The sequence below is a fragment of the Arachis ipaensis genome, chromosome B6, assembly GCF_059453495.1.
Source record: "Arachis ipaensis isolate K30076 ecotype BB chromosome B6, ASM5945349v1, whole genome shotgun sequence".
NCBI classification, from domain to species: Eukaryota; Viridiplantae; Streptophyta; class Magnoliopsida; order Fabales; family Fabaceae; genus Arachis; species Arachis ipaensis.
The window spans coordinates 70,047,175-70,057,630 of NC_142441.1; the positions used below are offsets into that span (position 1 = coordinate 70,047,175).

The 10,456-nt window shown below is 34.5% G+C and overlaps 1 protein-coding gene across 1 annotated transcript; it reads left to right on the forward strand.

The window, feature by feature from the left end:
* The first annotated feature begins 939 nt into the window (after positions 1-939).
* LOC148561260 (synaptotagmin-4-like) lies at positions 940-8,866 on the forward strand. Its single transcript, XM_088490708.1, has 14 exons — positions 940-1,310; positions 1,546-1,648; positions 1,764-1,816; positions 2,111-2,231; positions 2,780-2,907; positions 3,568-3,669; positions 4,243-4,317; positions 4,763-4,842; positions 5,192-5,336; positions 6,074-6,107; positions 6,279-6,457; positions 7,049-7,330; positions 7,497-7,610; positions 8,474-8,866. Exons 1-14 carry the CDS (start codon positions 1,206-1,208, stop codon positions 8,618-8,620), a joined length of 1,668 nt encoding a protein of 555 aa, XP_088346834.1. The 5' UTR covers positions 940-1,205; the 3' UTR covers positions 8,621-8,866.
* Positions 8,867-10,456: the final 1,590 nt, after the last annotated feature.

Here is a 10,456-nt window from a genome sequence, read left to right on the forward strand (position 1 = left end):
ATACGAAGATATTTTGGTGTATTTTAAGAATTTTTAGGTGTATTTTTATTCTAATAAGTTCTGCATAATTCAAAATTCTTTATCTTCCTCCTCTTCCTCTTCTACTGCCTCTTCATCTTCTACTGTTTCTTCTTCCTCATCTTCTTATTTCGTTTTCTTATAATTCTTCTTGGAAAAAAATCAAACAAAGAAGAAAAAAATACATAATATTGCAAAATCAATAGAAAGAGGAGGAGGAAAAAATGTAGCAACAACAACGGTAATAAAAAAATAACAATGAAGATGAAACACGCGAAGAAAAAAGAGGAGAAACGCAAAGAAAAAGGAGAAGAAAAAGAAGAAAGAGGATGAGGAGAAGGAGGAACGCGAAGAAGAAGTATCTTCCATAACAGTGAGTGAAAACGCGCTTTGGAAAATGGTTGAGTGACGCGCATGTTATCATGCTCCGGTCAGTTAATATAGTTTTTGTTAGATTTGGCCCAACTTGTAAGACTTGTGACTTATATGTGTAGCATAGCTCTAAAAAAAAAATTAAAAAATTTGAGGTACAGAAATTGAGCTCTCCAATTTGTGTACCCTTCTACACTTTTAAAAAAATACCAAAAATTATAATATTAGAGTATATCACTACTTTTATTTTTATACCAAAAAAAAAATTAAATTAAAAAAAAATTAGATTAAAAGAATTGAGTTGATAACTAAATAATGACTAAAAAATAAAAACAATAAATTTTAATGGCCTAATATTTTTTTATGTATAATTAAAGAGAAACAAAAGAAAAAGTAAAAGAACCAATAAAGAGGACGAAATAAAGAAAAGCATATATTACTTTCTTAATTGACAATACTACTAACTCATTACTCATGAGTTCATATGGATTATTACTGCTTTATGAATGAATGAATGAATTAATTAATTAATGACCACAAGCTCATTGTATTTCCCTTTACTACAAACTTCCTCATATCACAACGTAACTAACTCATCATAACGATTAACAGAAACACTCTCTCTTCTCTCTCTTTTATTCTCTGCGTTTGAGTGACCAATGAACGTTGGCGAGTTCCAACAAACATGGCCTCAAGAGTGAAAACCTAACCATGCTTGAGCTCATCAACAAAATTATCATCATTTCAATAAGAGGTGAAGCAGAGATTATTATTGTTCATCTTCATCGCAAAATCGCGTTTCTTTTAGTAGCATTATGGGATTCATCGGCGGGATGATCATCGGCATCGCCTTCGGCGTTGGATTGATCGTTGCTTTTGCTCGCTACGAAAGCATTCGATCCAAGCGTCGTTCTGATTTGGTAAATTCAAATTCACCTCCATTTAATTTCATTTTATGAGAGATTTATTAATGAGGACAAATTAAAATGGTCATATGTATGTTAATTATGAATTAAATTCAAATCTGTTAAAGAGTCAATGAACAAAATGCGAGGTTAGTTCTCGCATTCTCACGAATTGCATTTAGGTGAAATGTATTCCATTCATTCATAGTGAGTCTTAATTAGGCATTGTGGATCTGTGGTGGCTATTTAGGCGAAGACGGTGGCGATGTTTGCGAGGATGACGGTGGAAGATTCTAGAGTACTTCTGCCTGGAAAGTTCTACCCTTCATGGGTTGTATTCACTAAGAGACAGAAGTTGAGTTTCAAGTTTCAACTCTGTTCCCTTACATTCTTCTGCCTACTCTTACAATGGCAGCATCTTCAGTCATTGATGTGGATTTTGATATTGGCTTTTTTCTTTTTATGTGCAGTTAAAATGGCTCAACACGCAACTCGACAAGATGTGGCCATTCATCAATGATGTACTATGCTTTTGTTATTGAATTTTTATCTTTCTTTCTTTCTTGTTCATAGTATCTATTAATTTAGCTATGTATACACATTTTATTGTTTATTGTGATAGATTTGTGTAAAAATAACGTTGGAAGTATCTTTATATTATATTAAATATGAAATTGAAAGTGAAAAATGTATCTAAACTAAACATTATAATGAATATAGGACACAGTATTTGTGATTACTAAGTGTGATCTGTGATGTGTATCTAATAATTTTGTTGATGAAATTAATATGGAAATCTGCTTCGGCTTAAGTAGGCAGCTTCGGAGTTGATAAAGAGTAGTGTGGAGCCAATTCTAGAGCAATATAAGCCAGTTATTTTGGCTTCTCTTACCTTCTCCAAGTTGACCCTTGGCACAGTGGCTCCACAATTTACCGGTTAGTCATATTCATTCATTGAAGTGATATATATACTCTAAACTCTTTATGCTATTATACATAATCGAGTTGATGTTCTATTTGAAATGAAAATCAGTAAACCACACTCCATCCAATAATAATAAATTGATAAATATTAAAAATATGTTATTTAAATACTTTCTTTCCTTTTTTCTTATTTATCCTTTGAAATTTGAATGTTATTATTTTATGAGTAATAATTAAGAGTTTTAATTCATTCTCTAATTATCCTCTTAACTTTTAAATGAATAATAATTTAATTATATATTTAATTTTTTTAAATATAAAAAGATAAAAAAAATTCAAAACTTTTTTTATTTAGAACTAAGAGGATAGTTTAAGGTTTTCAATTATTATTATTATTATTATTATTATTATTTGGATCTTTTACATGTATGCGTTATGTAGCAATTCTATACTATTGAATTAAATATGTTAGGACTTCGATTAATAATGTCATGATTTAAGAATTCCATGCATGCTCTTAATATACGCTGCTTTTGAAATATGGTGCTGGAAATATGTAGGAATTGCCATACTTGAAGAGGAAAGTGGGCCTAATGAATTTACCATAGAGTTAGAGATGCAGTGGGATGGTGACCCCAACATTGTTCTTGATATCAAAACCAAAGTTGGCGTCGTACTTCCCATCCAGGTGATACACATCATTGGTCACTGCCACTCCTGATTTTCCTTTCTTAGCATTATATTCTATTTTAATATATCTAAGAGAAGAAAGCAAACAAATGTTTTGATTGGTGAAAATATAATTTATTTGCATTATAAATTTTCAAGACTTGATGGCCCACCTGATTCTTGCTATTTTTTTTCCCGTTTTACTGATAATATCATTTTCAAAGTTTGTTCATTGAATTATATGACTTGTTATCCAAAACATACTTCTGCTCAGCTTCAATAATATATACTAATTATGATTGCTTTCACTGATCGTTATGTAAATGTTCTGTTTTGGAGAATATTAGCAAACTTTCATGTCAGTTTTGGGGAATGTTGGCAAATTATTCATTCAACTAGACAAATCTTTTCTGCTAATGTTAGAGAGAAATGTAATATAGTTCAGTGCATATATGTCTCTATTTTCTGATTCAAACGCTTAAACATCTTCATATAGGCTTCTATCTCTAATAGTTAAAAAGATTTACATACTTAGATCAATAAAGCCGAATTATGCAACTAAGTCTGTCAGTGGCACCAGATTAATGACTTTGAGACTCTTCATATGGAAACATTTAATTTTTTGGAGTTATTCCTTATCATTATGTTCTTTCTCTCTTCTGGCAACTTGTTTATATAGGTAAAAAATATTGGATTCACTGGGGTCTTTTGGTTGATATTCAAACCACTAGTGGATGAGTTCCCTACTTTTTCAGCTGTTTCTGTTTCATTGAGAGAAAAGGTGAGCTGTATTATCTCCTAACTTGTTCTTTTTTAAGTTTAATATATATTTTAGGGTTTATTTAGTTATATTGTCTTGTATCTTATGCCAAAGGTGAATAAACTACTCTCTTAATTTTTGAAAGATTAGTTTCTTTACAAAATAGTTTGTAAAAATTGATCATTATACTTATACACCAGAAAAATGAGTTTTAAATGAACTATTATTTTAACTCTTCAAATATAGTTGTTGACATTGCTCCTCAGTTGGGTTGATTTGTCAGAAGAAACCAATATTTTGGGTGCCGCAAAATTAATATAAAATTTTCAAGGACTATCTTATCAAGAACCGAGGTTTTTGAGAGTGAATACTAGAGTACTCTGTTTTTCTAAGTTGATAAAATATTTCAACACGTTGAAATAAGGATTACTTACATGTTGTAATAATCTATTCTCTACGATGTCATGTAAATAGAAATAAACATGGCTTCATGGATGATAGCAACGTAATGAAAGTTTGCTCAAATGTATGTAGTACGTACAATCCCGGCCACTAATTTAAATTTGTATGTTCTGTTTTTTTTTCTGCCATCAGAAAGATCTGGATTTTACTCTAAAAGTAGTCGGCGGTGATATATCAGCTTTACCGGGGGTATCTGATGCTATAGAGGTATAACCAAATTACATCATAAAAGTTTTGTTATTCCTTGATATTGTGCGATATTAATTTGCAGATACTAAACTACCACATATAAATAACTGGAATTCTTAGTTGTGTAATAAAGTAATAGTCAGGCATCATATACAAAAAGTTTTCACAAATTTTCATGAGTGTCGATTCAGTTTTAATAATGGAAAATTGGAAATCTTCTCTAGTTGTTTCGAAAGGTAATTGTCTTTCTTACATTTACTCCATTCTATTCTTTCTGGAAATCTCCAATGTTGCTTCTGAAATTTTCTTAATATTTTTCAAAGGTTTGAATATAGAAGGTGCAATGCACAGTACTAATGCATCGTTGTATTTATAATCTGGAGAAATCAAATAGAAAAGGATAAGCACGTTACCCACAGCTTTGTAACTCATAAAGAACTCTCAACTCTTCTCTTTTATTCAGGAAACAATTCGGGATGCTATTGAAGACTCTATAACTTGGCCAATGCGCAAAGTCATACCAATTTTACCTGGGGATTACAGGTATGTGTAATTTTACTAACTTTATTCTTAATTCCTTCCAAAGGAGAAAAGGCGAAAAAGTGTGTTTGATATGTGAGTAAACATGATACATGGAGCTCATCTGAAATTTTATCTCCTTATTCTTTTACAAGCTCTCCAGAATCCATATAACACTGCTGGTAACGAAAATGAAATGGAGATAATATTTGGAAAAAATTGTCAAATGAATTACATTTTTTAAATAGTGCATTTCATTTAATTCTTTTAGGACTAAATTATCATGTCTCACAGTAAATATAAATATGGGATGCTGATATTGACATTAGTTCTGCACAACAGTTATGAAGTTTCCTCTTTTGTCCTCTTACAGTAATCTGGAGTTGAAACCGGTTGGAATATTAGATGTGAAACTGGTGCAAGCAAAGGACTTAACAAATAAGGATATCATTGGTAAATCCGACCCTTTTGCTGTTCTGTTTGTAAGGCCACTTCGTGATAGAACCAAAACAAGCAAAGTAATCGTAAGACAAAGGAGAGGGGAGAAGAGGGGAGGAAAGAGAGGAGAAGGAGAGAAGAGAGAGGGGGAAGAGGAGGAGGGAAGAAGAAGAAGAGGAGGAGAAGGAAAGAGAAAGAGGGAAGGGGGAAAGAGAGGAGGAGAAAAGAGGGAGGGAGGAGGGAGAGGGGAGAGAGAGAAAGGGAGGGAAAAGAGGGAGAAAGGAGAGAAAGAGAAGGAGAAGGGGAAGAGAAGAGAGAGAAGGAGGAAAGGGGAGGGGGAGAGGGAAGAAAAGAGAGGAGAAGGAGGAGGGAGAGGGAAGAAGAGGGAGAAGAGGGGAGAGGGAGGGAGAGGAGGGGAGAAGGGGGAGGAGGAGAGAAAGAAGGGAGGGAGGGAAGGGAGGGGGAGGGAAAAGAGAGAGGGGGAGAAGAGAGGGGAGAGGAAGAGAAGAGGGGAAGAGAAGAAGAAAGGAGAAGAGGGGGAGAGAGGGGAGGAGAGAGAGGGGGAGAAGAGGAAAAGAGGGGAGAGAAGGGGAGGGAGAGGGGGAGAGAGAAAAAAGAGGGATGAATAGAAAGAAAACAAAGAAAGTAATAGTAAAGAAGAAACCTTCCTTTCTCAACGGAAGCTTCTACTTCCTCTCATTTGGTGACTATCGTCTCTGTTTATTACAAATCTTCCCTGTATTTTCTAACTTGAATCTAATCACTACTATTTTAATTGGACAAATAGAAGGAAATCTAATCCAAACTTGAGAGGCAGTGTAATTCTGCTTCCGTCTTCTTCCCCCTACCACGTACCTCCCCCCTACCAAACCCCTGCCCTCAACTAATCTAAAAACATCTCTGACCAACCCTCTAGTCATACCCCACCAACCCTCTGCCAAACTCAGACAATGCACCTTAGAATCCAATATTGCCATATCGACACTGACTTGAAGCCATATGATCACTTGTCATTGTTGAAGATGCGGATACACAGCACTTGACTGTAAGAGTTTTCGATGATGAAGGCATTTCTGCTGCCGAGCTTATTGGTTGTGCCCAAATGCCTCTAAAGGAACTAGAACCTGGTAAAGTCAAGATTGTGTGGTTGAAACTGGTCAAGGATTTGGAGGTCCATAGGGATAACAAATACAGGGGTGAGGTAAGATAGTGTATGCATGTTCCTTGCGTGTGCTTCCACAGTTCCACCTCCTATCATATGTGACATATCTTTCATTTTGTTGGTTGATGCTGATTGTAAAGATACGTTGAACTTGGCCCCTTAAACTTCACCTAGAATATTAATTTAAATAATAACTATTAATGTGAGATTGGTCAAAGTGTTAAACATTTTAAATTAAATAAAAAATCCTAAGACCACTATTTTTTTCATGGTACTTCAATCAGAACAAGTCGAGTTAATTGAATTCCAAGTAAAATCATAACCGGTACAAGAAAAATATTGGATTTAACTTTCAAGTACAATAACTTGTTGAACCAATCTGATCATCAGAAATATATATATGTCAGGTGTACTAGGCATAGGTTCTTTTCTTTTTTCTGAAGGTCTAGTTCACTATTTTTTTTTTTAACATCAAATCTGGCTGAGTCCGAAAAAAAAAAAAAAGCATCAAAACTGGCCTATTCACTTATCATTTGTATTCTGTTATCTCATCATATTCTACTTGTGGAAGGTTCATGTTATGGCAGTTCATAGATAGATCTTCTTGAGCTTCTTGTCATCTTGCCATAGGTGCACTTGGAGCTGTTGTACATCCCACATGGAACAGATGACAGCTTTAGGAACCCCTTCGACCCTGATTTCGCATTGACCATATTCGAGAAGACCCTCAAGAGTGGAACTGAACCAGAGGCTGAGGATATTACAGCACGAAAGAAGAACGTCATTGTAAGAGGTGTTCTCTCTGTGACGGTTATTTCAGCTGAAGACTTGCCAGTTGTGGACTTAATGGGCAAGGCTGATCCATTTGTTGTCCTGACGTTGAAGAAATCAGAGAAAAAACTCAAGACTAGGGTAAGAATCCAGGCATTTTTGAAGTTTCATTTTTCCTAATTAGAATATGCGGTAAAGTTCAATTTTGTATGAGAAATATGTTACAACACATATACAATTAAGTAATACACTGATTTCTATTTAGTTCACGATAAATTAATTATTAATGATGACTCTTGCTTTTCAGGTCGTAAATGAATCCTTAAATCCAGTTTGGAATCAAACATTTGACTTTGTTGTAGAGGACGGCTTACATGAAATGTTAATTGTTGAAGTCTGGGATCACGATACTTTTGGGAAGGTGATATATCTTTTGAACCTTGTCTCAAATGATGTTTGCTATAAGCCTATAACTAGTCTCTATTCCATCATATTTAGATACAATTCAAAGCTAAATAGATTGATCTATAAATCTATGAAGAAAAACAAAATTAAAGTGACCATCAATATGAAATGCAGAGAGTAATAGTTTAATAACTAAATACTACAATAACCTTAGACATCATCGTCTACATTTGCTTCCATCTTCTTGGTCTTATACAGAACGTTTTAAAACAATTTAATAGGTATCATTCTTAGTTTTCATAAATTGAGTAACCATTTTTTAAATAAAAAAAAAGCATCAAAGCAAAATTGGCAATTTTCTAGCATGCCTGGGTTTAGTTGTTTGTACCCCACTAATATATTATGTTCCATCACTTTTTAGTAATACCTTAAATTTCACATTTTTTTTAAATAATGCACGTTTGTTATATTTAATTTTTCTTTTCATCAGGTATACATAAAGGTGTACCACAAAAATAAATGCAAATAAATAAATAAATAAATGCAGTAACAGTACTGTAAAGTGACATGCATAAATGTATGATGTGTTGCTAACATTCAATTAGAATCTTAGAAATAAAATAAGAACTCAATTTAACTGATGCTTCTCGCATGATGTTTGATTTATGGGTTGATTAATACTGGTTTACAACAGGAAGTTAGCTGAAAAGACATATAAATTAGATTCTCCAAACTGATTCAATGATGTTATCAGTCATTTTTTTTCCTAAAGAAAAATAAGTTTGAAGTATACATACACACAACTGACCATAAGCTTGTTCTCAACTTAGATTAAGATTTTCAAACTGAATTATTACAAAAAATGTATGGATTTTTCAGGACAAAATGGGAAAAGTGATAATGACTCTAACAAAGGTGATCTTAGAAGGGGAATATCAGGAAACGTATACACTAGAGGGAGCTAAATCTGGAAGGCTTACTTTGCATCTGAGATGGACACCACAGCACAAGTACCGGGATCCTTAGATAGTTTTCACAATTGGTTGTAGCGACAACACGTTATAGACCATGGTAGCCAAGATCAACATCTATAGAGCTCAGGTTATTTTTGACAATTTTGATCTGATGTCAAAGCCACAGAAGATTTCAAGAGAAAATACTACAGTATGAACAGTTGAACACACAACAGAATGACATTTGCTATGTACATATAGGCATGTTTTTACCTCTAGCAAGAGAGACAAAAGAATTCTAATGTATTCTTTTTTATAAGTGAAAAAGAGCATCTATTCTCTTAAATTCTCATTTAAACTTCAATAAAACTATTGAGGACTATATATCCTAAACGTTCAGGACTATTCCAGAATAGTATCCATATGGAAGTGGTCAAGTGCTACCTAACAACCTACAACCTGCCCAACTAAGGATCTGTTAAAATGAGATTGTGACATGCGATGAGAAGAAGGAAGAAAGGACAAGTTGTGATAAAGATAAGAAGGCAGTTTGCTCATTTAACACCACGTTGTTCAAATTATCCATTATAAACAACAATTAGTTCTGTGAAACAGAAGGTTTTAAAGAAATAGTCGAGTAAATACCCATAGTAGTCCCTGAGATTCACGCAATTACTCATAGTAATCCCTAAGATCTCGATTTCCCTATTGTAGTCCTCCAGATAGAGCTCCGAGCACTCAAACTAGTCCCTGACCATATTTCAGGTGATGACTCATCACCGGAGCGCTGACGTGGCCTAGGATTGCCACGTGGGACATGTCCAAAACGACGTCGTTTTGGGTTTGGCGCCCTTGAAAGCCAAAAACGATGCCGTATAGTTGTTACTTGTTATGAAAAACAGTTTTCTCCACCAACACAAACACTTCGTCTCTTCTTCTTCCACCCTCTGAGTTCTTCTTCATCTCCCCATCAATGGCGTAGTCGTAGGGTTGTATTTGCTGGGTTTACAAAAATTTGAGAGAAGAAGTCATATGATCAGAAGTTGTTGTCGCTCTTCCCTTCCCTTCCTTCACCACAAAGACGAGGTTCTGACGTTGTGATCGGACTCAAGGTAACCTTTTTTTTTTACTTTGCATTTTGAATACAGTGTTAGGTTGATGATAGCATTGGTCAGTGTTGTTGAGGTTCTGGAGTTTTGGTGTCATTGTAGTGTTTAGGGTTTGAATCTTGGTTGGGGTTTGTGGGGTTGCTGTAATACCCAAATGAAACAGGGAAGAAATAGGGAGAAGTATGGAGGTTTGGAAAAAAATATTTTCTTGTGGTGATTATTTTTCCTTTTTAATGCATGAGTAAGCTTTCAAATTCTCCCTATGTATTGTAAAAATTTTAAATTTATTGCAGATGGAGGAGAAGGTGAAGAAGGTATGCAGCAAGCTTGTGAAGAAGGTGAGAAAGTATCCAAATTTTAGACACTGCGAGGCTACAACTTACTTCAAGACACGGTTTGACTTGACTCTGAATAAAAACTCAATATCCAGGGCATTAATGGATGCAAGAAGTGTAGTGTATGGGGATGAGAAAGAGCAATATAGGATGGTGCTTTCCTGAAGACCCGGTTTGGTGGACAGATTTTGTCAGTCGTGGGGTTAGATGCAAATCATCATATCTATGTCATAGCCTGGGCTATCGGTTTGGTGGACAGATTTTGTCAGTCGTGGGGTTAGATGCAAATCATCATATCTATGTCATAGCCTGGGCTATTGTCAAAGTGGAGAATACAGAGACATGGAGATGGTTTCTTGAGCTACTTCATCAGGACTTGGAGCATTATAAAGAGTATGACTGGTGCTTCATATCGGATATGCAAAAAGTGTGATTTAATTTGAATGTCTTGCTTTGATTTTATGT

What these genes read in the sequence shown, in the direction of transcription:
- LOC148561260 (XM_088490708.1), top strand. Translation starts at nt 1,206, where the DNA reads ATGGGATTCATCGGCGGGATGATCATCGGCATCGCCTTCGGCGTTGGA. An exon ending in GCGTCGTACTTCCCATCCAG is followed by an intron (nt 2,908 to 3,567) that starts GTGATACACATC and finishes TTGTTTATATAG; the next exon opens with GTAAAAAATATTGGATTCAC. An exon ending in ATAGAACCAAAACAAGCAAA is followed by an intron (nt 5,337 to 6,073) that starts GTAATCGTAAGA and finishes CTTGAGAGGCAG; the next exon opens with TGTAATTCTGCTTCCGTCTT.